Source organism: Micromys minutus (assembly GCF_963924665.1).
Source record: "Micromys minutus genome assembly, chromosome: 1".
Taxonomy (NCBI): domain Eukaryota; kingdom Metazoa; phylum Chordata; class Mammalia; order Rodentia; family Muridae; genus Micromys; species Micromys minutus.
The window spans coordinates 138369403-138397118 of NC_137969.1; the positions used below are offsets into that span (position 1 = coordinate 138369403).

The 27716-nt window shown below is 35.6% G+C and overlaps 1 protein-coding gene across 8 annotated transcripts in view; it reads right to left on the reverse strand.

Moving 5' to 3' along the window:
- Positions 1–27716, reverse strand: part of EPHA5 (EPH receptor A5) — a gene marked incomplete at both ends in the record, with an annotated part of 356599 nt that overhangs the window by 76635 nt on the left and 252248 nt on the right. For 7 of the 8 annotated variants that reach the window (XM_080935769.1, XM_080935768.1, XM_080935766.1 and 4 more), the window contains 3 exons: positions 4209–4314; positions 17212–17371; positions 26657–26781. In XM_080935769.1, coding sequence (XP_080791895.1) covers positions 4209–4314; positions 17212–17371; positions 26657–26781 — 391 coding nt within the window. The remainder of the gene's footprint in view (positions 1–4208; positions 4315–17211; positions 17372–26656; positions 26782–27716) is intronic. The other variant, XM_080935770.1, reaches the window with a different exon arrangement.

The window sequence follows — 27716 nt, forward strand, 5'->3', positions numbered from 1 at the left end:
TATTTATAAGAATTCATATTTTGCTTGGTATTAGTGAGGGTATTAGAAAGTCTGTTTTCTTTAACATCATTATAACTCAACCCTATGATATTACAGTTACTTATATATTTACTCAAATAAAATATAAATATTTGAACCAAACTGATTGTTCTTATTATCTCAAATGCACAGGAGGCAATTTGAAAGAGATGTGTAATGGAATCTAAAAAATAAAACTTTATAATGGATATCCTTGAATACTGAGCACTTTACAATCTGCTAAAACAAAAGAACCAAAGACAATTTCCAAACAGATTTTCACTGTTCTTTTTTTTTTTTTTCAAGTAAAATAAGGAAACATTGAAACAATGTCTTATTGAAGACTACTTATCTATGTTTCTGTTGTCAGCCATGTGTTAATTCTTACTGTTTAGTATACTTTCACAGTGTGCATTCATCCCTAAAGAAACAAACTTACCTGAAAGATCAATGAGACATGTCAACAGAAATAAGTGTCAATGTCCTAATGAGAGACATAGCAAAGGCACAGAGTAACTAAGTCTAGTTCCAGATTCTTCACATTCTCAGAACAAAGAACATAAGAATGTTGGTCCCCCCCCAAAAAAAAAAATTCTAGGCAATAAGCCACTTTTCATACTAAATTTTATCATCCTAAAAACATCTTAACCTGAAAGTCACAAATGAATAGTCTTAAAAAATCTCAGCAAAGACTTAGCAGCCAAAAATCAAATCCTTTCTTCAGGACATTTTTCTTGATTTTTATTTTCCAATTTCAAAATTGGCATAAATGCTTTAAGCCTTTGGGCTTTATGTGCAACTGCATATATATGGTGATCGAGCATCCATGTAATAATGCAGGTTTCTTATCTCCAGATATCCTCAGAGACTCAACTTGATGGGAAAAAAATCTGAAAAAATTTTAACATATAACCAAATATGAGGACATTTGAAAAATTCAGATTTCAGGATTAAATAACACTTCTCTACAGTCAGTTTTATTTCGGTTTTAATGTGCCTTTAAATTATTATTTGAGTTTTAAATTAGACTAAAAATGTGTCAGAGTTAGTTTTCAGAATATAGGTCCATATGTTGGAAAGAAAAAATTTAAGAGAATAAAAAAGAGATAGCATAAAGAAAGAAAAAGAAACAAAAAACAGCAGTGTGGAACTCTGTGTCCCATTTAAGTAGAGAGCTGTGAAAAAAATCACAAAACGTGCAGATTAAACAACTGTATTCATGAAACAGTAAATATAAGGGAAGAATAAATAAATCATGCTATAAAATTACATCTATGTTCAATACCGTTAGAGAGAAAAGAGAGAGAATAAAGAACAGTTACAGCTGCTTACATTCCAGAGGGTTCACACTGTAATCTTCCTGGAATAATTAGTCATAGCTTTCTAAGAGTTTATCAGTTCTTTTGTAATATATGACGACATGTAAGCAGTATTGAGAAAGAATATGGTGAAAAGAAATCTTTATGCATTGGAGTAAAAGTCCAACGGACTTTTAAAGTATGGACACCTTTAAGGAGGTGATTGTTTTCATCTTCATTTAAAAAATGCCTATTACAAGATTAACCAAATTGTAGGTTTTCTAAAAACCACATATAATTAGAAAGAATCAAAAATATTTGTGCATATCTAACCAATGGAACCCTAAAAGGGTTATGAATCTCTGTGTTTGAATGTTTACTAGCAAAAAAAGGTAACATTATCTTGCAATAGTTTAATTTTAAAATATCCAATGTGACATAGTCTAAACATATTTTTCTGTCCTGAGAAAACAATTGCAAAATGCCATTTTTATAAGTACAATTTCTGTTAAGTTTATGTATTGATCTAAATTATTATCACATTTTGCATATAAATAATATTAATATTTTGTGATATAGTAAAACAAATTAAAATAATTTATTGTGTGACATTAAGAAATCAAATTACATTCTGTTAGAAATATATATATATATATATATATATATATATATATATATATATAGTGTGTGTGTGTGTGTGTGTGTGTGTGTGTGTGTGCATGTGTGTATGTATATCTGAGACCTCTTGTTACACTGTCTTACTTATGAAGTTGAACAATGAAAAAGGGAGTTCAATGTGAAAGAAAAATTAGGACAATCCTAGCAAGTATACATGCTTATCAATTACCTTTAATTTCTTACAGAGAGGGAATTTGTTAAATTTATTTTTTTAAATTTGATACAGAAAGGTGTTAGCTGAAAGAAGAAAACCTCAATTAAAAAAAAGCCATAATGCTATTTTATTCTAGGGCATTTTCTTTGTTAGTGATTGATCAAGGTGTACTCATCCCATTATGAATGGTGGAAACCTTCCTGAGTTTTAAAAGAAATCTTGATGCTCTAGCCATAGTGAACAAACAGCACTCCTCCATAGCCTCTTCACCAATTTTTCCTCCCAGGTCTTGCCCTGTTTGAGTTTTGATCTGACTTTATTCGACAATGGATTATGATGTGGAAGTAAAAGGTAAATGGACCCTTTGCTCCCAGCTTACTTCACTCACGGTGTGTCATCCCAGAGATAGTCACCCTAATTAAGACTTAGAGAGAAATAAATGTAATTTATCATGTGTTAAGAGAATCCATGAGACTTTTCAATATGTTTCCAGAACACTGATATAATTTCTTAAATGTGCAGAACTTTTTCACTGTGTCTAGTCGGAGTTAATTCAGGACAACCCAGGTATTACAGGAAGACAAAACTTAAGTCCAGACAAAAGCTGTGACATTCAAATCCTTTAGTGAGATACGACAAGCCTTTCAAAGGCCACATCACTTAGATCTCAGGTAGATAAAAAGATGTGCTTGAGCTCAAACTAATCTCTCTATACAAAATAAAACCCAAAATCTGAAGTTATTTCTATCAAACAACCAAAATCCCAAATACCCCTTAAAATTAAAAAAAAAAAAAACTTAGCAAAACATATAACTTTCATGGACACAAAAATTGCTTACTAGAGCCTCTATATACTTCTTGGAGAATTTGTTACTGTTTTGATTGCAGGGTTGTTTGTTTGTCTTTCTTTTTTCTCCAAGGATTAATGGTGTCATCTGATCCTGCAGAAGCAGGGGCGTTAGTGCCCACTCTCCATTAGTTCAGTTCAGACAGAAGGAAAAAGACAGACAGCAGAGCAGGTTCCCTGGACATCTTGGGTGTAATCTTTCTCAAAAGAACATGAACTATCTCTCAGCTATAATATTTGGAATATTTCTCAGCTATAAATTCCAAAAATGAATGGGTACTGTCACCAGATTAATACAAAGTAATATATTGCTGTGTATGCATTACAGAAAACTGAAAAAATGATTTTGACTTTTTGAGCCTTATATTAAATATTCCCATGTCTTCAACCTCAATTGTTTCTGGGACTTTTGCCTAGTTTTGCATAATTACACATTGCATTTTTAAACAATCAGCCCTTCTCAGATAATATCCCTAGTCATTGCTCCAATTACAAATATAACAATATAATTGCTATATGAAAGCAATGAGTGGCTTCTTCATTCTTCCATACATATATATATATTTAGGAAGGTTTATTATAATCAGTTTATCATAAAACATCTGAATAATGCCTTCTGTAGGTTTATCTCCCATTTTCAAACTGGAAAATGTAGGTATACACTACATGGAATTTTGTTATTCATCTATTTAGCATTCAGTAAAAATCAGTCTGTAAGTATACATGACAATTGATTTGTTTGTTTGAAATCAGCCAGAAAAAGCACTCATTGCAAAGTGTGTTTATTTCATGTATGTATGACTCCAGAATTCATGCCAGATACAAATGGTAGCCCTACTTCTCCAATGACTTAGAGGCAGCTTCCAAAATGGAATCGGGCATCGCTAAATCATTTTCATACAGAAAATGTGCAGAGTTAGAAATACATTGTATTAGAAAAAGCTGTATGGCCCTGTTAATAACAGAGTATATGGTATCATGTTAGTACAGTTCTTGTGCAGAGCAGACAGGATGCTAAGAATGGGAGAATGTGTGTGATAACAGCTTGCAGCAATACATAAAAGATAAAACTTAAGAACTAAAGCACACATACACATTACCTACTCACATGCTGCTTCTTTGATTTGTTTTAGGATGTGCCTAACTGCTTCCTAGTTGGATCAAGGTGCGGAAAAGCAGCGACAAAGGTTCAAAAAACTCTTCCCTCTCTTACCTGCCACTGAGGAGGAAGCCAATCATCACTGCCAACAAGATGACTCCCACTGTCACGGACACTGCAATGATGGGAATCTGGCTTTGATCGTTAGATGCTGCAACTGCTGATAGGAGACAGAGAAAAGGGAACTTGTAGTTAAAGGGAACACAAACATTCAAAATGTGAGCTGCTTCACAGTAGGTAATTGTTTCATGGTTTAAACAATTCACACAAATAGCTGTTCTCAAAAGGCATCTGCAGGAGGAAATATTTACTCACCAAACATAAAACATGACCATCACTAGACACTGATTATTTTTCTGCCTAGCATAAAAACAGAGGGCAGATTTCCCAGTGCAAGGATCCTACATTTTACAATGTAAAGGGGATCATTGTCCTTGACTTCAAACATACTCATGTATATAAAAAAATGTTGAAATTCAAGAGTTGGCATTTTGAGAGTTCACAGATGTTGTTCTCTAGCAAAAAATATGTCAGCTTAGGAGTTATTTTCTGTAGACAAAATGCCTAAAATAATAGGACTTTTGCCTTGCTGACATAAAAAAAATACAAATATTCTAAGTATAGGTGCTTAATAGTGTAAGTCCATATAGAATATAATGAGTCACTGTACTTTATAAGTGGGATCACTGAAAGTTATCAAACTTTATATTTAATGCTTTATGAATCAATTAGACAAATTTGCAATTCTTACTACATTTTAAAGACATGGATTTAGAGCTTTCTAACTTAATCAATACAATTTTTACAATATAAATATAAAATGTTTAGGCTTTTTTTCTAAATAATTATGATAATTTTTCTTCTGTGCTGATAACTATTCATATCTAAGAAACATATACAGCAAATCTAATTTCCTTTTGGTATTCATGCCCTCTGAATAGTATATGTCTTGTTAGTGATCCAGAACAGTGCTTGTACAACTTCACAGTACCAAGTGGATGGACTTCAGTGTCTATTACCAAGTATATTTCTAGTTTGCTTTCTACCACCTCTTTGCAAGAGCTTTGTCTATGTAATTTGTAACATCATATCTCTCTGTGTCTTGTAAGCCAACATACTTTCTTTACAGTGTGAGCTCATTTCATAACTAACTCCTCGTTCTACAGACTCAACTATTTGCAAAGCTTCTATAAATACACAGCTAAATGAGTCTGACTCAGATACTTACACTCAACCAATGAAGAGAAGCAGAAGATCACTGTTGTTGAATTAGTGAAAGGCTAGAGGAAGTTGAGAAGGAAGACAAGCATTTTCAACTAACCTGGATCCCCAGAATCTCTCAGACACGAAGCTACCAACCAGGCAGCATACACCAGCTGATATGTTGCCCTTGACACATATACATCAGAGAATTGCCTGGTCTGGCAATCAGTGAGAGAAGATGTCCCTAACCATCTAGAACCTTGAGGCCCCAGGGAATGGGGAAGCCCTTAGGGGTTGGGTGGAAGGTGGGAGGGGGAGACATTCTCTTGGAGTTGAGAGGGAGCAATGGGATGAGGAACTGTCAGAGGTTAGACTAGAAGGGGGATAATGACTGCACTGTAAAAAAATAAATATAATTTGAAAAAGAAAAAATATAAATTCTATTTATAGACTATAAGTAATGTAAGATTATTTGTTGTATATAAGACTAGCTTCTTACCTTCCCTTTTCTTATCTCTTATAAAATGTGCTTGTTTTGATTTATGTTCATATGTGCTCTGCTTGCACAAGTCTTGGTGTACCCCATCTGAACCTCAGAGGCCAGAAGAGGCCACTGGATCTCCTAGACTTACAGATGGTTAGATGGTTGTGAGCCTTCTTGTGGGTGTGAAGATTGGACCTAAGATGTCTAAAAGCACAGCTACTGCTCTCAAAAACTGAGAAATTTCTTGAGTACTCTTCCCTTTTTATTGGCTAATAATCACAGTTCAAGGTTTTTTTTTTTTAATTTAATTTTTTTTACAAAATGCTTACATATATATTTATCGATCCATTCTCTCTCTCTCTCTCTCTCTCTCTCTCTCTCTCTCTCTCTCTCTCTCTCTCTCTCTCTCTCTCTTCCTCTCTCTCTCTCTCTCTCTCTCTCTCTCTCTCTCTCTCTCTGTGTGTGTGTGTGTGTGTGTGTGTATGAGAGACAACTCAAAGAACTCATGAAGCTCAAAGCAAAGAAAGGCCAGAAGGTGGAAACCTTAGTCTTTCTTAGAAGAGAGAACAAAACACTCATAAGAGGAAATAATACAAGAAATAGAGGAGCAGGGATTAGAGAAAATATCATTGGAGAATAGATGGCCTCACCTGGAGATCCATTACATATTCAGCCACTAAACTCAAGCACTATTATTGCTGCTGCCAAGTAGTTCTTACTGGCAGGAACCAGATGTGGATGCCCCCTCAGAGGCTTTTCCAGAGCCATACTTGATACAGAGGGGGATGCTTGCACCAATGAAGGAACTTGAGATAGGACTGAAGGAGCTGAAACAGTCTGTAACCCCACGGGCAGAAAAAAAAAGTTATCAACTAACCAAACCTACCACAGCTCCCAGGAAACTAAAAGACCAACCAATGAGTTCACATGGAGAGACCCATGACTCCAGGTGCATATGCAAGAGAGGATAGCATTCTCTGGCATCAATGAGAGGAGAGGCCTTTGGTCCAGTGAAGGCTCATTTTCCTAGTGTAGGGGAAAGCCAAGGAGCTGAGGTAGGAGAAGGAAGATGGGAGAGGGAGCACCTTCATGGAGGCAATGGTGGGGGAGACGGGGAATGGGATTGGCAGAAAGTGGATAACGTCTGAGATGTAAATACAGAGAGTATCTAATTAAAAAATAAAGAAAAAAAAAGAAAAATGTCAAACCTTCCAGAAAAACAGACTAGTCAAGGTAGATCCTGTGATTTCCTGTAAGTACATTGTCCCTTCTCTCTTTTTTTTATCCTCATGTCAATATTTACTATTACGGATCTTGTTTTTTCCAAGACCTTACTACAATGTCTTAACTATTAATCTTTTTAGTTAAGTATGCTTGGTTTTATTTCCTACTTGTTTTCTTTTGTGTTCTTTACTTTCTTATTTCTATTTGGCAGTATTCTGAGTACATTATATGCATAGAGCCTCATCTCATGAAAGTATAGATTGCTTCATCTCTCTGAAAACTTTCTACTGCTTCTGAGCCCATGCATGATGTTTATAAATTAGGTGAGGACCGGATTTACATATCTGCATTATGATAACTAATTTATGCACTTGGAACATACATCCCGGAATTTAAACTATGACTTCCTGTGGCTCAGGTAACCAAAATGAATAATTTCTTTTCTGCTAATTTCAGAGCTCTGTGTGATTATGCCATGTTCTCTCCTCAAATCTTAATGTGGTAGAACTTGATGAATTAGTTGTTCCCTTCCTCTTTCTTTTTTTTTCTCTTTATTTCTCTACTGCCCTCTCCATTTTCTTATCTACTTCACTTGCCCTCCAATGGATAAAGATAAGTTTATAACAATAGTTAATAATTATCAATAATAAAGGCAAATTTTTGCTTCCAATAATGATATCTTTTCAAAGATTAAGTCAGTTTTTGTTCAGTAAATATTTCCTCTTATGGGGATTATATTATCACAGAAAAATGAATTTCTTTAAAATCGATACCTACATAGCATTTCTACCCTCATATGTTGAGAAAAACATAAACAATATTACATTTATAGTTATTTAAGAACTATTCCTCATAGGATATACATCAACAAAAATTAGTTTTTTGTTTAGTTGTTTGATTGATTGGTTTTCCTGAAAAAGAACAAAATTCCATTCTTGCTATATTAACCATAAAAATAAAGAATTTTCATCTTCTCATTCTTAATTAAGTAGCTGTTCATTCTTTAGCAATAGAAAAAAAGTAATATGATCATCCTTTCAATCTATTAAATTTGTTAAATTTTAAAGATACTAATACTTAACTAGTATATTTTCTCATTGTCTTATGCATATTAGTGATTTAATAGATGAGTTAAGTAGTTTAACTTTTGAAGTCCAGCTGAGAAATGTTCTGAAAACAATGAAGAAAAGTTCAGAGGAACAGCAGAGATCCAGGGACGCAGGCCTGGTGTGACTGGGCTGCGAGTAGCAGGGGAGCAGACAGGGCTGTGCCAAGCGCTTGGAAACTGTGTCCCCCCATTGGTTCAGGGGAGCAAGAACCCTGCCTTAGGGTCACTGTTTCAACCACTAGGCCCGTGCTTGCAGAACAGGCGCTCAGGCCACCTGCCACCCGGAACAGCAGAGATCCAGGGACACAGGCCTGGTAAGAATGCACAGGGAGTAGCTGGGGCACAGAGAGATTTGGGTCAAGCTCCGGGAAAGCACACCTCCCACCCCAACTGGTTCAAGGGAGCAGGAACTCTGCCTTTGGAACTTGGTATCCAACTGGAGGGCCCATGCGTGCAGAACAGGCGCTCTGGCCATCTGCCATCAGGAGCAGTAGAGATCCAAGGACACAGGCCAGGTACACAGGAGAGATGAGAACCAATAACTGACAAGACCACTTATAATCACAGACAAGAAGATGGCAAGAGGAAAGCAAAAGAACTTACCCCAGGAAAACAAAGACAACCTGGCAACAACCGAACCCAGCTCTCCCATCACAACAAACAGCAGAATGCCAAACACTCCAGAAAAAGAAGACTCAGACCCAAAATCACACCTCAAGAAGATGATAGAAATACTTAAACAAGAACGGGAGGAAAAGCAAAAAGAAATGGGAGCTTTTAAAGAGGAAACAAGAAAAACATTCAAACAAATTAAAGAACTAGAAGAAAACAGAACAAAAGAGATGAAGGAATGGAAGAAGGAATTTAAAATGGAAATGGAAACAATAAAGAAAACACTAAAAAAGAAAACCCTAGATGTAGAAAACCTAAAGGAGAAATCAGGAGTCACAGATGCAAGCATCTCCAAAAGACTACAAGAGATGGAAGAGAGGATCTCAGGGGCTGAAGGAAACATTGAAAACATAGACAAAACAGTCAGAGAAGATGCAGAAACCAAAAAGCTCCTAACCCAAAATGTCCAGGAGATCCAGGACACGATGAGAAGACCAAACCTAAGGATAATAGGAATAAAAGAGGAAGAAGAATATCAACTAAGAGGCACAGTAAATATCTTTAACAAAATCAGCGAAGAAAACATCCCTACCCTTAAGAATAAGATAACCATGAGCATAAAAGAAGCCTACAGAACTCCAAAAAGATTGGAACATAAAGGAAATTCTTCCTGACACTTAATAGTCAAAACACCAAGTGCCCAAAGCAAAAAAAGAATACTAAAAGCACTAAGGAAAAAAGGTCATGTAACATATAAAGGCAGACCAATCAGAATCACACCCGACTTCTCAACAGAGACTATGAAAGCTAGAAAATCCTGGACAGACATCATTCAGTCCCTTAGAGAACACAAGTGTTAGCCCAAGCTGCTATAGTAGCAAAACTCTTAATCACCATTGATGGAGAGACCAAAATATTCCAAGACAAAACTAAGTTTACACAATACCTGACAACACACCCAGCACTACAACGAATTATAAGTGGAAAACCCAATACCAGGTGGAAACTACAAACTAGCAAAAGCAAGAAAATACCTAAACAAGAAAACCAAACAAGAAAGACACACAGGCACAATACTACCCCCAAAAGCAAAAATAGCAGGAAAGAGCAACCACTATTCCTTAATATCTGTTAACATAAATGGACCAAATTCCCCCAACAAAAAGCTATAGGCTATCAGACAGGATGCATAAACAGAATTCAGCATTTTGTTGGATACAAGTGACTCATCTCAGAAACAAAGACAGACACTATCTCAGAGTAAAAGGTTGGGGGAAAAAATCCTTCCAAGCAAAAGCCCCCAAGAAGCAAGCTGAAATGACCATTTTAATACTGAATAAAGTAGACTTTCGACCAAAAGTTATTAAAAAGATAAGGAAGGACACTTCTTCCTCATTAGAGGAAAAATTTGTCTGAAGGAACTATCAATCCTTAAGATATGTGATCCAAATACAAGAGCACCCATATACATAAAGAAAACTTTCTAAAGCTCAAAAAACACATTGCACCGAACACAATAATAGTGGGAGACCTCAACAACTCACTATCATCCATGGAGAGATCATAGAAACAGAAACTGAACAAGGACACAGTAAAACTAGCAAAGGTTATGAACCAACAGGAATTAATAGATATTTATAGAACATATCATCCTGAAACAAAAGAATACACCTTCTCAGCACATCAAGGCACCTTCTCAGAAAATTGACCATATAATTGGTCACAAAACAAACCTCAATAGATATAGGAAGATTGAAATACTCCCATGCATCCTATCAGATCACCATGGTCTAAGGCTAGTCTTTAATAATAACAAAGACAACAAAAAGCCCATATACAAGTGGAAACTAAACAATTCTGTATTAAATGATAGCATGGTCAAAGAAGAAATAAAGAAAGAAATTAAAGATTTTCTAGAATTTAATGAAAACAAAGACAAAACATACCCAAACGTATGGGATGCAATGAAAGCAATACAAAGAGGAAAACTCATAGTTTTGAGTGCTTCCAAAAAGAAACTGGAGAGAGCATACACTAGCAACTTGACAGCACAATTGAAAGCTCTAGAACAAAAGGAAGCAGATACACTCAAGAGGAGTAAACAGCAAGAAATAATCAAGCAGACAAGAAATTGACAAAATTGAAATAAAGAACCATTCAAAGAATCAACAAAACCAAGAGCTGGTATTTGAGAAAATTAAAAAGATTGATAAACCCTTAGCCAGACTACCTAGAGGGCAAATTAACAAAATCAGAAATGAAAGTGGAGACATAATAACTGAAACTGAGGAAATTCAAGAAATCATCAGATCCTATTACAAAAGCCTATACTCAACACACCTGAAAAATCTGGAGGAAATGGATGAATTCCTAGACAGATACCAAATACTAAAGTTAAACCAGGACAAGGTAAACCATCTAAATAATCCCATAACACCTAAAAATAGAAGCAGTCATCAAAAAGCCTCCCAACCAAAAAAAAAAAAAAAAAAAAAAAAAAAAAAAAAAAAAAAAAAAAAAAAAAACCCAGGTCCAGATGGGTTTAGTGCAGAATTTTATCAGATATTTATTGACAATATAATACAAATACTCTCCAAACTATCTACAAAATAGAATCAGATAGAACACTACTTAACTCATTTTTCGAGGCCACAAGAGCCCTTGTTCCTAAAAGACCCAAAGACCCTACAAGAAAAGAGAACTTCAGACCAATCTCACTTATGAACATTGATGCAGAAATACTCAACAAAATCCTTGCAAATCAAATCCAAGAACACATCAAAATGATCATTCAACATAAACAAGGAGGCTTCATCCGTGGAATGCAGCCATGGCTTGATATATGTAAATTCATCAATGTAATCCAACATATAAACAAACTCAAAGGAAAAAAAAAAACACATGGTCATCTCACTAGATGCTGAGAAAGTATTTGACAAAATTTATTACCCCGTCATGTTAAAATATAGGAATGAACAGGAATCCAAGGCCCATACCTAAACATAATAAAAGCAATATACTGCAAACCGATAGACAACATCAACCTTAAGGGTAAGAACCTTGTAGCAATCCCACTGAAATCAGGGACTCGACAAAGCTGTCCACTTCTCACCTACCTATTCAACATAGTACTGGAAGTCCTGGCTGGAGCTGTTACACAGCAAAAAGAAATCAAAGAAATACGGACTGGAAAGAAAGAAGTAAAAAATATCACAGTTTGCAGATGACATGATAGTATACATAAGTGACCCCAAAAATTCCACCAGAGAATTTCTACAGCTGATAAACAAGTTCAGCAAAGTGGCTAGATATAAAATTAACTCAAACAAATCAGTAGCCTTTCTCTACTCAATGAACAAACATGCCGAGAACAAAATTAGGGAAAAGATACCTTTCAAATACTCACAAACAATATGAAATACCTTGGTATGACTGTAACTAAGCAAGTGAAGGAACTGCATGACAAGAACTTCAAACCTCTAAAGAAGGAAATCAGGGAAAATCTCAGAAAATGGAAAGATCTCCCATGCTCATAGATTGGAAGATTCAACATTTTAAAAATGGCCATCTTACCAAAAGCAATCTCTAGATTCAATGCAATCCCCATCAAAATTCCAACCCAATTCTTCGTAGAGTTGGAAAGAGCAATATGCAATTTCATCTGGAATAATAAAAGACCTAGAATAGCAAAATCCATCCTCAGCAACAAAAAAATATCTGTGGGAACCATTATTTCTGATCTCAAGCTATATTACAAGGCAATTGTGCTGAAAACTGCATGGTACTGGTACAGAAATAGGCATGTGGATCAATGGAATAGAATAGAAGATTCAGAAATGAGCCTTCACATATATGATCACTTGATTTTTGACAAAGGAGCTGTAAACATTAATTGGAAAAAGGACAGCTCCTTCAACAAACGTTGTTGGCTCAACAGGCACTCAACATACAGAAGAATGAAAACAGACCCTTTCTTATCTCCTTGTATAAAGCTCAGGTGCAAGTGGATCAAAGATCTGCACAAACCAGGTACACTGAAACTATTAGAAGAGAAAGTAGGAAAAACCTTAGGACACATAGGCACAGGAGAAAATTTCCTGTACAAAACACCAATGGCTCATGCTCTAAGGTCAAAGATTAACAAATGGGACTTAATGAGATTGCAAAGTTTCTGTAAGGCTAAGGACACTGTCAAGGAAACAAAACAGCAGCCAACAAATTGAAAAAAGATCTCTACCAACTCCACATCAGATAGAGGCCTAATATCCAAGGTATAAAAAGAACTCAAAATTCTAGACATCAGAGAATCAAACAACCCTATTAAAAATGGGGTACAGAGCTAAACAAAAAGTTCTCAATAGAGGAATATTGAATGGCTGAGAAGCATTTAAGGAAGTGCTCGACATCATTAGCCATCAGGGAAATGCAAATCAAAAAAACATTGAGATTCTACCTCACACCCACCAGAATGGCTAAGATCCAAAATTCAGAAAACAGCAGTTGCTGCTGAGGATGTGGAGATAGAGGAACTTCTCCAATGTTGGTGGGGTTGTAAACTGATACTACCACTCTGGAAATCAGTCTGGTGTTTCCTCAAAAAATTGGACCTAGTACTACCTGAAGACCCAGTTACTCCACTTCTGGGCATATACCCCAGAGAAGCTCCAATATACAACAAAGAAACATGCACACAATGTTCCTAGCAACCCTATTTATAATAATCAGAAGCTGGAAAGAACCCAGATGAATGGATACAAAAATTTTGGTATATTTACACAATGGAGTACTTCTCAGCTATCAGAAACAATGAGTTTATGAAATTCTTAAGAAAATGGATGCATCTAGAGAATATCATCCTGAGTGAGTTAAGCCAGTCACAAAAGAACTGACACAATATGCAGTCAGTGGTAATTGGATACTAACCCCAGAATGCTCTGAACACCCCAGAAACAACTCACAGACTATATGCAGTTCAAGAAAAAACAAAGGCCAAAAAGAAAAGAAAAGAAAAGAAAAAACCTTAATTCTTACACACCCAGAAAACTTTGACTCTTTCCAGGTTACATTTTGTTTTACATGTTCTTTATGCTCATTGTAACTAGTGAGATTTTAATGCATACTATGAAACCTTTAAAAAAGTCAAGCACTGACAAAATGTATTTGTATACATTAATGCAAAATGTTTAAAATCTGTACATTTAACTTTGTTTTTTTTTTAAATAAAGTTTTCAATTAAAAAATGTTTAAAAGTACCTTAATTAATATGTTGAAAGATATCATTTAAAATATTAGTAGTTCTTATTTACTTATTTTTTAATTTTAGTATTATACATTTTTATAATACCTGGGGAAGTCTCCAGGTATATATTTTGAAATATTACATTTTTAACCTTCATTGCTTACTATATGGCTGCTTGTACTTAGGTATATATATCTGCTAACTCCCTCTCCTTCCCTTTTCCTCTCTTTCTCTCTCTTTCTTCTCTCTCTCTCTCTCTCTCTCTCTCTCTCTCTCTCTCTCTCTCTTTCACTGTCTCTCTCTCTCTCTTTCTCTCTCTCTCTCTTACTGTGTTTCATCAGAGAAACTGGACCCATATAAATCACAACCTTGAATAAGTATGAAGTATGATGTATATGAAGTACATAATATGATTCCTCTAAAACTTTTGTCATGATGCAACATTGGAAAGTGAGGAGACCTGCTGTGGATTGAGTGAGAACATCTCCAGTATACTTAGATGTTTTAACATGTGCTCCACAATTGGTAGAGCTATTTATGGGGACGCTGGAGATGAATCTTTCTTGAGGAGGTAAGTCCCCAGGAGGTTTGACAGTGAAAACCCTGTATCATTTCCAGTTTGACACTTCTTGCTGGAAGCGATGTGTCCTCAGTCTTCTTCCACTACCACTGAGCCCTGCCTCACGCCTCTCTGCCATGGTGTACTATTGCCCTATGGCTCACATAAACGTTTTCTTTCACAGCAATGGAAAAGTACCTCACAGGAAATATTAATGTATTTAAATGATTACTGATACATGAAGAGTTGTTTCTTCATCTCTCTGGAGAGTCAAGAAGGGACACATAGGAGTCCTTCCCGATGATGCATGATGTATCGGCTTCGAAGATCTACGTCTCCAGAAACGTGATAAAATTATAAATAATTCAGTGTATAATCAACTTTTATACACTTCTTTACAAAGGAGTTAAAAAATGCAACATCAGTCTTTCTGGACTGATTAATTGATAATTAATAATTTATCTCTGTTATTATCAAAACTTGGCTAATGTACTTTAGTTTTCGCAATTTCTACAACTCACAGAACTTATGTGCATTGTTTTCTTATATATTTTTATATAACCGTAACCAAAAACTGATTTGACATGAAGCTTAACAGATAATACGCATTATGCAATGTGTATAAATGCTTGCAAGTATGTAATACAGATTCAAATAAAATTATTTCTAATATAGGTAATAAGAAGTATAGAGTACAGACTAATAACAAGCACCGAAGAAGAGACTATCAACTGGACAGTGGGGGAGGCACACACGAAGGGATTCAAAGGAGCGTATCTGAGAGAGGATACAGAAATACTACCATTTAGTACATATAAAGACTGGAGTATTGTGTTCCTAAAGAAAAACTAGTGCTTGAACATATCACAATCAAAGTCATAGTTGAGATTTTTAATTTCTGTAAGTATTCAGGATCCAATCCTATATGATGATAAATGTAAAATATATGCATGTACATAGGTACATATGTATACATATATATGTATATAATATTTTTTATACTTTGTTCTTAGAGTTTGAGGCTTCTGCAGAACTCAAAACTAATAGACTATACATACAACTAAGACTTATAATCAGCAGGTTCCATACCTTATCTTTTATGAAATATTCATTTTAAGGTTAAAGTATGAGATTAAATAATTTGTTTTCATGTTCTATTAATTTTTCTATGTAAATATACACTATTAAACTTATTTAAAAGGTTATGTAAAAATTAAGCATTCAAATAAAATTTCTATATATTTAATTAAACTCAAGTTCATAATTTTCTTTACATAGAAAAGAAGTAATTTCTACCAATGAGATCCTTTTCTTTTTACTATCTAGTAATGTAGCATTAGCAAACCTGTTCATCACTTAATGAAAATTATTTACATAAATCAATTACAAAGGTTTTAAATAGAAAAGCAATTTTCCCCTCTAGGTCAATGTCATATGAGTTTTCTAAAACTGTATTTTATGTATAGCACCCTCTCAGAGTGCAGTACACCTGGACCTTAAATCATTAATATTCCAAGAGCTAAGATTGGCAATTTTTGGTATTCACAAATAGTAGTGCTTAATCTATACTCAACTAGAAATCTGTTTCCATGTTGTGTTCTGTCCTGCTTGTGCTTTATGCTTATGGTAACTAGTAGGATTTCTATGCATGCTACCAAACCTCTAAAAGAATTAAGTACTGACAAACATATTCATATAGTGTTATTGCAAAATGCCTTTAAAAATCTGTATATGTATTCCTCTTTTTTAAAATAAAGTTGTAAGAAAAAAAGTATTTTAATAATAATTCCAGTAGTTATAGCATTAATCCAATAACTACACTTCCATTTGCTCTTTTTTAAACTGTTTACTTTTTTAGTAAAAAATATGGAGGTGGGCAAAGCATATACACTTAGACATATTCAAACAATTACACTTGAATGCATGTGTGCATATGCATACACACAATCACAGACTCATATCCACACACAACATTTTCTAGTCTTCATGTGTGTTTCCTCCATAACAGAAAACCAATAGTAACATCTCATTCATGCATAAGAAAAGCACAGTTTTGTTCTTTAAGTTAGCATTAATATGTTCCCTTTTGGACAAGTGATCTAATATCTTTTGTTGGAGCCTGAGGTTATGTTTTATAAAATTAAACAAGAAGTGGGCACCAAAGAGCATTTCAGAAGCATTTCCAGATTCTCCATTCCAAGATTCTGACACAGATTTAATTTTTACTTTAGAAAATCAGATTGGATTCTGAAAGCACCAAGCTCCCTGTAGAATTTTCCTAGAAAGACTAAAGTAGCACAGTTCAATAAAACAAGTAAAAAGTAAATGGCAATAATTCAATAAAGCAAGGCACCTGGGGGAATGGAGTCTCTAAATGCACGGCTTGAACATTTCTTAAGATGCTTGATGTAGCAGCTCCCGGTGGACCAAAGCAAGAAGGCGAGACACACAGTGTTAACCTACAGACCTACCATTATAGCTTGGCAGAGCCTCCTACCTGAAGGGGTCAGGACTGGAGGGGCAGGAGAAGATGGAACTGACAGAGAGCCCCGGGAGCCAATCGATCCACAGACTCTCTTCTGGTAACCATTACGGAGACAAGAGCTGACAGTAATTAAAATGACTTACACACTGGTGTGGTTTCAAACTCAAATTTTCGACTGAAGACACCATAGCCTGCTGCTGTACGTGCTCGAATTTGGAAGACATACACAGACGCAGGTTTCAGGCCCTCTGCCGTAATAGTGGTCTCTTTAGACTTGATAATTGTGTAGCTGGTCTCTTGGTCCTTGGATTGTACATGTAACACAGGAAAAAAATAAATCAGTCCTCAAGACATGAAATAATGACAGCAAAACAGAAAACTCATACAATGGATGAGAAATCAAAGACTTTCTACTTTAGAGGTGTTGCAAACAAAATCGAAGCTCTATATCTTATCCCAAAGCACTTCTGTTACTTGGAAATAGTTCCAGACCTTAACAGTGCTGATGGCATTGTATTTACTGATCTATTATATGTGCCTTGTCAATAATAAGTTTATAATTTAATAACAGTACAAGTGTGTCTGGAGAAATGGTTAAGCTGGTCATGGCATTTCTGACCTTCAGAAGACACAAATTCTGTTCCCAGCACCAACAGGTGGACAACCACCTGTAACTCCAGTTTCAAGGTATCCATACCCTTTTTCTAAGTCTAGAGGTTCCTGTAGTCCCATGACACACATGTGAATACAGCTGGACATAAACCAGACATACACAAGACACTCTGTCAGATACCCTTCTCCCCAACATACAAATAAAGGAATCTGTTATTTTAAGACTTATTTATTTATTTTATGTATACAAGTACACTGTAGGTGTATTCAGACGCAGCAGAAGAGGGCATCAGATCCCATTACAGAGGGTTGTGAGCTACCATGTGGTTGCTGGGAGTTGAACTCAGGACTCCAGGAAGAGCAGTCAGTGCTCTTAACCACTGAGCCATCTCTCCAGCCCTCAAATAAATAAATCTTTAAAAACATTGCAAAAGATCTTTGCTGAGCAGATTGCATAACTCTAAGACCGGGTGCTTGTTTCTGTTGCAATGCTTTCTCGCAATATACGTAACACATTTGTTCATTTAAATAATGCCGAAGTTACCTCCTGTTTGTTATGTTAGAAGTAAGTTTTAAATCTGTGAATTAGATTTTTAATTATATTTAAAGCTTATGGGATGAAAAAGTACTTTAACCACACTTGAATTTTTGACTGATTTAACCTAAACAGGAAGCAGTAAAGAAAATATCAAAAATACAGGACTCTTTTTCATTTGATAAAAGACCCTGTTGTAGGAAATTCTAGAAACTTTGTAGTTAGAAATAGAACACACATACAAAAAACAATTGGAAGCTAAACAAAGAAAATATGCTCCCACTAGAGCGACTACAGAAGTCTGCACCAAGCCTGTATCCTCTCTGTGTCTGAGGATGATCAGAGGCAGTAACCATGACACTGATCTCAGGTTGATGTACTGTTCCTGTAGAGTCACTTTTACTTTGGAATAGGACTTTGTCTGAGTGTCTTCATCAGAATGTAGTAAGAATGAAAGAAGTAATGAGCATGAAGACAGATGAATATATATGATCCAACGCAACTCATCCACATTCCCTGCAATCAAGGTGACTTCTGACCACTCTGTTTCACCACCAATACTAGATACAACATACACCTGTAAGCACACTTCTCTTAAAGCAGCTAGTCAGTCCTCTACATATTCCTCATGCTATCAAATTTCCATGGACCTAGTTATATCCAGATTCACCTCTAAATAGGGGTGGCCTAGTTTCTAATAGAAATAGGTTTTCTGATTCTTTTGGGACTCTGTTGATCTTTAGTTTTGAATGTGCAGATTAGATGCCTCCTCTGTGAAATATTGAGAAAATCCAGCTAGCATTTTTTTATAAAAGTGTTAAAGTACATAATTAAATGTCAGAAGATGAGCCTCAAATACAAATTTCTTTATCCAAGAACCCCCTTCTGCTGCTAAAGGGGGCAGCTGTGAAAGCCTGTCATTTCTGGAGGTAGCTTAAATATTGTATACAGCTTTTGATAATTTATTGTAGTTAGTGAGAGTTCATAGGATACTAAGGTTTATGACTGAACTAAATTAAATAAGACCAATTATATCATTCACTATCTTCAATTTTGAGCCTAAATTTCCATATCTTCTCAGTAATAAACTTTTCAGATTGTAGCAATAACTTTGAGTAGAAAATGATTCAATATCTGTTTGCTAATAATATTTTCATCTCTTTGAATAAAGTTTAACTTTGTGAAAAGAAAGCTATCAAAAGCTACTATTTACCTTAATATATATTTTCTATGATTTTGAGTTTTTTTCAGAAACATAAAACAATAAAGATTTTAATATAAAATAAGAATGATATTTTAACAGTGCAGGAATGTTGACAAATTCTAACTGTATGATTAACATGAAATTATAAGACTTTAAACTTTAGAGTGTTCTTATTTAAATGAAAGTCTATCGATCAAGAGGAAAGTCACAACACAATAAATGGTTAATTTTGATTACTCAGAAATTTTTATGGTTGAAATTAATGTAAAACAACAATAAAATGCATTATGTAAATATATTGCATTTGTTTCTTGCCAAATAAGTCACTATACAGAAACTCCAGGGGTATTTGACATAATGTGTGACCCAACACCAATTCCACAAAAGATGACATTGTTTGATTTTAAGATGAAAAAATTTTAGTTGTCCATATCAAACACCCAGTTGCTCTCTGTCTTTGCGAGTTAGGTCAATACTATATGTAAAAAAATAACTTAGAAAAGACTGCATGTAAGTGAAGAAAACCTATTATTTTACACTGCTAATAAACTCAGTATTGTAGAAAATAGGTTTTCATTTCACTCCCTAAATCACTGTACTGGCTGGTTTTGTGTCAACTTGAAACAAGCTGGAGTTATCACAGAGAAAGGAGCATCAGTTAAGGAAATGCCTCCATGAGATCCAGCTGTAAGGCATTTTCTCAACTAGTGATCAAGGGGGCATGGCCCAGCCCATTGTGGGTGGTGCCATCCCTGGGCTGGTAGACCTGGGTTCTATAAGATAGCAGGCTGAGCAAGCCAGGAGAAGCAAGCCAGTAAGTGACATCCCTTCACGGCCTCTGCATCAGCTACTGTTTCCTGACCTGCTTGAGTTCCTGTCCTGACTTCCTTTGGTGATGAACAGTGATATGGAAATATAAGCTGAATAAACCCTTTCCTCCCCAATGTGCTTCTTGTTCATGATGCTTGTGCAGAAATAGAAACACTGATTAAGACTATCACTGTAGCAGGTTAATTTTTACCTTATTTCAAACTATATTTCTCTATCTATATGTCTCTATTTATTTATACCTTTTCAGCAACCGCATTCACCAAATCATTGGTCAGGCTAGCGGTTTCCTCTGCATTGGTGCCCCAGCTGAGCAAATGAGCTACCTTACCCAGCTGCTTCATGAACACTGTTTTCATGTAGTGAGGGAGGGCCCAGCAAAAGAAGCCAGCTGGCAGGCAGCCTGTCAAGGGGCAGCTTCCCCCTTTCTTCTCCCTTTAATTAAGAGATGGCAATAAGCCCATTTCCAGGCCAGAGCAGAGGAGTCCAATGACCTCTATTAAAGCAGGGTAGTGCTGGGGAGAGGTGCCAGCTGGCAAGTGTACATGCCCTAGATGGCTGTGCCACCTGTGGCTGGCCAAAAGCCATCCAATATAAGAGTGGTGTCACTCGGAAGTTTCCAAATGAGCTCTGGCAATTTACCAAAATCCCCACTTCAACATGGAACAAAGGTTCATTATCTCTTCCATTCTAGAAGTGTTAGGAAAATCTTTATGTATATATGAGAACATTAAATAATTTGATTTGATAAAATTGACAACAGGAATTTATAACTTCTATCAAATACTATATGTATTGTTACTTTTCAAGAGTATGCAAAGGCAATTTATTAAAATTAGTGTATTTTACTTTCATCAAGTAGAAAGCATTTTCTCCAATCAAACCATTCATATGTGTATGTGCCTATATGTGTGTATCTGTGTATCTGTGCACATGTGTTTGCCATTGTGTGTGTGCATGCATACACAGGTTCACATTTACACTGGTGTACATATGTTGGAAGACCAGAAGGCACTCTCTCAATGGCATCTTCTGAACTGTTGCCTACTTCTATTGATGCAGTCTGTCATTTAATTAAAGCTCAAACTAACCTAAGCAAGTAGTCAATCATGAAGTCACAGAGGTCCTTGTGGATCGTATTCCAGAGGACTGAGATTATAAGCACATCTGGAATAGTTGCATGGATTCTAGATATCAACATCACAGCTATACACATTTCAGCAAGTTGCTTTTTTCCAACTTAGATTTCTCCAGGCTTCAAATAATTTCTCTTGCTCTCAAGTACAGAGATAATAAAACATATAAACATACCATTATATGCACATCATTAAGGAACAGATTATATTGAAAATCAGATAACTTAAAAGAAATTCTATTTTGAAAAAAAATCCAGAACATGGATAACATTCACCAGGAATAGAAACAGAAAGTAAGTCTTGCCAGGGCATATTTAATAACTGGGTTCTAACAGAATCAGCAGCTTAAAGAATAAACAAGACAGACATCCTTCCTATACTGAATCATACATCTAGAGTGAAAACACATAGATAAAGACTAACCAGGGAGTCAGGAAGAAATTCTAGATATAAAAGTATGAATAATATTAATTGGTCTACATCATTGTTTGAATAGAAGAAAAAACATGTAAACACACAAGTACATATTAAATATTTAGTGTTAGTGCTAATAAACTATACTTCAGTAAAGATACTTACATAATCATTTACATAGTTTTTGGTGAAAAGATATCAATGATTTTCACTGCATAATTTTAAAATATTAAAATCAATTTTTTACAGATTTTAAACATTTATTGCTTAAAATTATACATTTTTGTCAGTACTTTTTTCAGATTTTAACATAATTTTTACATAAAACTATATGAATATATTTTTTAGTCAGTACTTGATTTTTTTCAAGGTTTGATAGTATGCCTTGAAAACTTAATAGTTACAATGAGCATAAAGTACATGTAAAACAAAGTGTAACATGGAAATAGTTAAAGTTTTCTTGTTTTGTAAATGTTTTTTTTTTTTTTGTTTTGTTTTGTTTTCTTTATTTCTTGGACTTCATACAGTCTGTGAGTTGTTTCTGGGGAGTGCAAGCCTCTGGGGTTAGCATCCCACTATCAGTGACTGCATATTATGTCTGTTCTTTTGTGACTGGGTTATCTCACTCAGGATGATATTCTCTAGATGCAGCCATTTTCTTAAGAATTTGGTTAAGTCATTGTTTCTGGTGGCTGAGTAGTAATCCATTGTGTATATGTACCACAATTTTTGTATCTATTCATCTTCTGAAGGACATCTGGGTTCCTTCCAGTTTCTGGCTATTATAAATAGAGCCGCTATGAAAATTGTGGTGCATATATCTTTGTTGTGTATTAAAGTGTCTCTGGGGTATATGCCCAGAAGTGGAATAGCTGGGTCTTCAGGTAGTACTGTATCCAGTTTTCTGAGGTATCGCTAGACTGATTTCCAGAGTGGTTGTATTAGCTTGCAACCCCACCAACAGTGGAGAAGTGTTCCTCTTTCTCCGCAGCCTCACCAGCATCTGCTGTCATCTGAGTTTTGGATCTTGGCCAATCTGACTGGTGTGAGGTGGAATCTCAGGGTTGTTTTGATTTGCATTTCCCTGATGGCTAAGAATGTGGAGCACTTCCTCAGATGTTTCTCGGCCATTCGGTGTTTCTCAACTGAAAACGTTTTGTTTAGCTCTGTACCCCATTTTTAATAGGGTTATTTGATTCTCTGGTGTCTAGCTTTTTGAGTTCCTTGTATACCTTGGATATTAGGCCTCTATCTGATATGGTGTTGGTAAAGATCTTTTCCCATTCTGTTGGTTGCCGTTTTGTTTTCTTGATGATGTCCTTAGCCTTACAGAAACTTTGCAATCTCATTAAGTCCCATTTGTTAATCTTTGACCTTAGAGCTTCTCTCTCCCTACCTATTCAACATAGTACTGGAAGTCCTGGCTGGAGCAATTAGACAGCAAAAAAAGATCAAGGGGATACAAATCGGAAAGGAAGAGATAAAAACATCACTCTTTGCCAATGACATGATAGTGTACTTGAGTGACCCCAAAAATTCTACCAGAGAACTCCTACAGCTGATAAACAAGTTCAGCAAAGTGGCTGGATACAAAATTAACTCGAACAAATCAGTAGCCTTCCTATACTCAAAGGACAAACATGTGGAGAAAGAAATTAGGGAAAAGGTACCCTTCACAATCATTACAAAAGCTATGAAATACCTTGGTGTGACTCTAACTAAGCAAGTGAAGGACCTGTATGACAAGAACTTCAAACCTCTAAAGAAAGAAATTGAGGAGGATCTCAGAATATGGAAAGATCTCCCATGCTCATGGATTGGAAAAATTAACATCTTAAAAATGGCCATCCTACCAAAAGCAATCAACAGATTCAATGCAATCCCCATCAAAATTCCAACCCAGTTCTTCATGGAATTGGAAAGATCAATGTGCAATTTCATATGAAATAACAAAAGAGCTAGAATAGCGAAATCCATCCTCAACAACAAAAAAACATCTGCGGGAATCACTATCCCTGACCTCAAGCTATATTACAAGACAATTGAGCTGAAAACTGCATGGTACTGGTACAGAAATAGGCATGTGGATCAATAGAATAGAATAGAAGATCCAGAAATGAGCCCTCATGTATATGGTCACCTGATTTTTGACAAAGGAGCAGTAAACATTCAATGGAAAAAGGACAGCCTATTCAACAAATGGTGCTGGTCCAACTGGCACTCAGCATGCAAAAGAATGAAAATAGACCCTTTCTTATCTCCTTGTACAAAGCTCACGTGTAAGTGGATCAAAGATCTCCACATTAAACCAGATACACTGGAACTATTAGATGAGAAAGTAGGGAAAACCTTAGAACACAGAGGCACACAGAAAATTTCCTGAATAAAATCAATTTTAATTAAAAATATGGTTGGTTTCTTTTCTCTCCCAAGTAGGACTGAGGTGTCTTCACTTGGGCCCTTCAGCTGGTTGACCTTTTTGAATTCTGTGGCGTGTATTTTGGTTATTCTGTACCTTTTCTGTTTTGTTGTTGTTGTTGTTAATATTCACTTATTGAGTATATACCATGCATGGCCTTTTGGCAACCACGGGGGGGGGGGGAAGAGTGAGAGATATGGGAGGAAAAAGGGATGGGGAGTGGAAGAGGGGAACATAATCTAGTATTGGGTGAGAGAAAAGGACTGAAGCCCTGAGGGTCAGCAGAAAAAATGGAAACGGGCAACCTCAGGGGGTAGGAGGATGGGAGGATCCTCCAGAATGTACTGGAGACCTGGGAGGGGAGCAACTTCCAGAACTCAAAGTGAGAGATTCTAGTTGAAATGTCCTACAGTGGGGAAGAGGGAACTTGTAGAGCCCACCTCCCGCAGAAAGACAGGGCATCAAGTGACTGATGAGGTTTCACAGTCAAACCTCTGTCCCATAACTGTTCCTATCAGAAAGAACTGCAGGAATAGAAATGGAGAAAAACCTGAGGGAAAAAAGCTCCAGAGATAGGCTCAAGGTGAAATCCAGCTTAAAAGGAGGCCCCGAGGCCTGACACCATTACTGAAGCTATGGAGTGCTCACAAAAAGAGGCCTACCATGACTGCCGTCCAAAAGACCCAACAAGCAGCTGAAAGAGTCAGATGCAGATATTTGCACCCAACCAAAAGACAGAGATGTTAACCCTTGTGGTTGAATTAGGGAAAAGCTGAAAGAAGCTGAGGAGGAGGGCGACCCAGTAAGAGGATCAGCAGTCTCAACTAACCTGGCCCCGAGATTTCTCCGACATTGGATCTTCAACCAGGCAGCATACACCAGCTGATATGAGGTCCCCAACACATATACAGCAGAGGACTTCTGGGTCTAGGTTCAGTCAGAGAAGATTCACCTAACCCTCAAGAGACTGGAGGCCCCAGGGAATGTAAAGTTCTGGTGGGATAGGTCGGGTGAGAACATCCTTGTGGAGATAGCTGGGGTTGGGGAGAAGTTTTGGGATGTGGAACAGTCAGAATGGACTGAAGGGGAAAAATCTCTAGTTTTAAAAAAATAATAAAGTAATAATAATTTATTATATATATTATAATTATAAAACCGTTATAATGAAAGTTGGTATATGTATCCTTATATGTAGTCTATACAATTTTGAATTATGTAAATTAGTAATGCTTATAAAAACAAATAAGAAATGTAATTTTAATTTAAATATTATTACAAAGTTTATGTGTTTATATTTCATATATAAGGAATTAAAAATCAATATCTCAGTCAAATAGAATTCAGTTAGGATGCTATATTCTACCACATTAACTCCAATTTTGTTGACAAGCAACCATACTGCAAAATAATTTTATCTTAAAGATGCTCTCTACAAGTATTTTAGTGCATTTTTTAATGGTGTGGATAACTAGGCACCCAGGAAGACAGTTGGAGAGGAGAATAATAAGAATGAATTATAATGGGACATGAATGTTGAATAAAGTTGACTTGATGGAATCAAGTGTCCTGTTCTTCTTTTGAAACTGGCTTGGGCAACCATCTAACTTCTTGTACTCTTTAGTAGAACTCAACTTATTCTAAAGATATTCTATTAGATAGTCAGGCAAAGTCACACTTAGATGGTAACTTTATTATTTCAGCCATATGTGCCTGTCTGTCAGTAGAAATTACAACCTTACTCAGAGATGATAATAATCATTGTGTGTGTGTGTGTGTGTGTGTGTGTGTGTGTGTTTGTGTGTGTGTGTGTGTGTATGTGTGTGTAAATTTGTCATAATTTAACAGAATTGTGGGTATTTACTGGCCATAAGTACAAATACTTTTGCTTGTATACTATTGCATTAACTATTGAAAATCAACAACTGTTTGCTACACTTTTAATATGACTTATGTCTATATATATATATAATTGCTGAACCTGTGAACATATGTAGATAAATGTGGACACATGCATTAGCATTTGGAGGGCAGAGTTTGAGGTAGATAATCATCCTGAACTTTCACCCACCTGACTCAAACTTGTAGTCTCACCAGCATCACTAGGGTTGTTAAATAGCTTTCTTAGGGACCTCCCACTCCCTTATTGTGCTCTCTGATGTAGAAATTCATGTGACCACCATACCCACTTGACATTTATATGGGTTCCTGGAATTCAAACTATGTTTTGTAGTTTTGAGGTGAGAGGCATTTTATTCATGAGCAGACACCACAGAATGTGACAAGAACAGCCCACTGGAGGTATCTAAAGTGTCACAGAAAAACAGGCTTGTATTGATTTACAAATGAAAACAGGACCTCCTCTTCTACAAATCTAAAAGTGAAGTTGTTAAAATTGAAAGAAAAAGGGAAGTAAAGGAGATTTTTTTTTTGCTAGTCCCACCTTTTCAAAGTACTTGATTTCATACTCCAAGATGATCCCATTGGGGCGATCTGGCTCTTGCCAAGACAAAGAAATGCTGTTCTTTGCAATCTTCCCCTTTTTCACATTGGTGACTGGAGAAGGAGCTGTAAGATAACACAAAGAAATAATAACATGGTTAATAGAGCCCTGAAATTGCAACCTACACTGTGCAAAGATTGGCATGTTATGGAATAACTATTATTACATTACTAAATTTTCACCAAGACAACCTGGCAATATCAGAACCCAGTTCTCCCACCCCAGCAAGCAGTGGATTTTGCAACACACAGGAAAACAAGATTTAGACTTAAATTCATACTTCATCATGATGATGGAGATCTTTGAGAAGCATATGACTAACTCTCTTAAACAATTACAGGAGAACTAGGAGAAACCACTCAGAGAACTACAGGAAAACACAACCAAACAGGTGAAAGAATTGAAATGGAAGTAGTTACATTTTCATTTATACTGAAAAAAAAGTTATTTTTCTGGTAAAAGTTCTTAAGGAGCATTAACATTTAAGGTGTAGAAAATTATCTAACACTCCTGATAACCATGTAATAAAATTGTAGCTATCCTAGTCACTTATCTTTAAGATCTACTTAAATGTAGACAGATAGTTTTATTGTCTTCTTTATAAAATATCAATTTCTGATGATCACTTTTTTTAAAAAGACATTTAATAAAATGTGATATGTATTCAATATACCATGTTTCCAAATTGTATAAATTGTATAGAAATTGATAGATTCTCCATCCTGAGTTTCTTTTATATAAATAAGCATGTTATTTGCTAGATATCATTTTTTCTGTTTTGCTAGTTTATGTTTTTAAATATTGCTGATCTTTAACATTTATTATTTGTATTAGAAGTTAAAAAATAAATTATTATATAAGACATTGTTAGGGTATTCTATAATACACATTGTGTCTCAAAATTTAAAAAAAAGTAGAATGTAGATTGATATCCAATGTCCCCATTTATTTCATTACCAGTGGTGGTGCTGTTAATTGATATCTACTAGGATGCTTATTA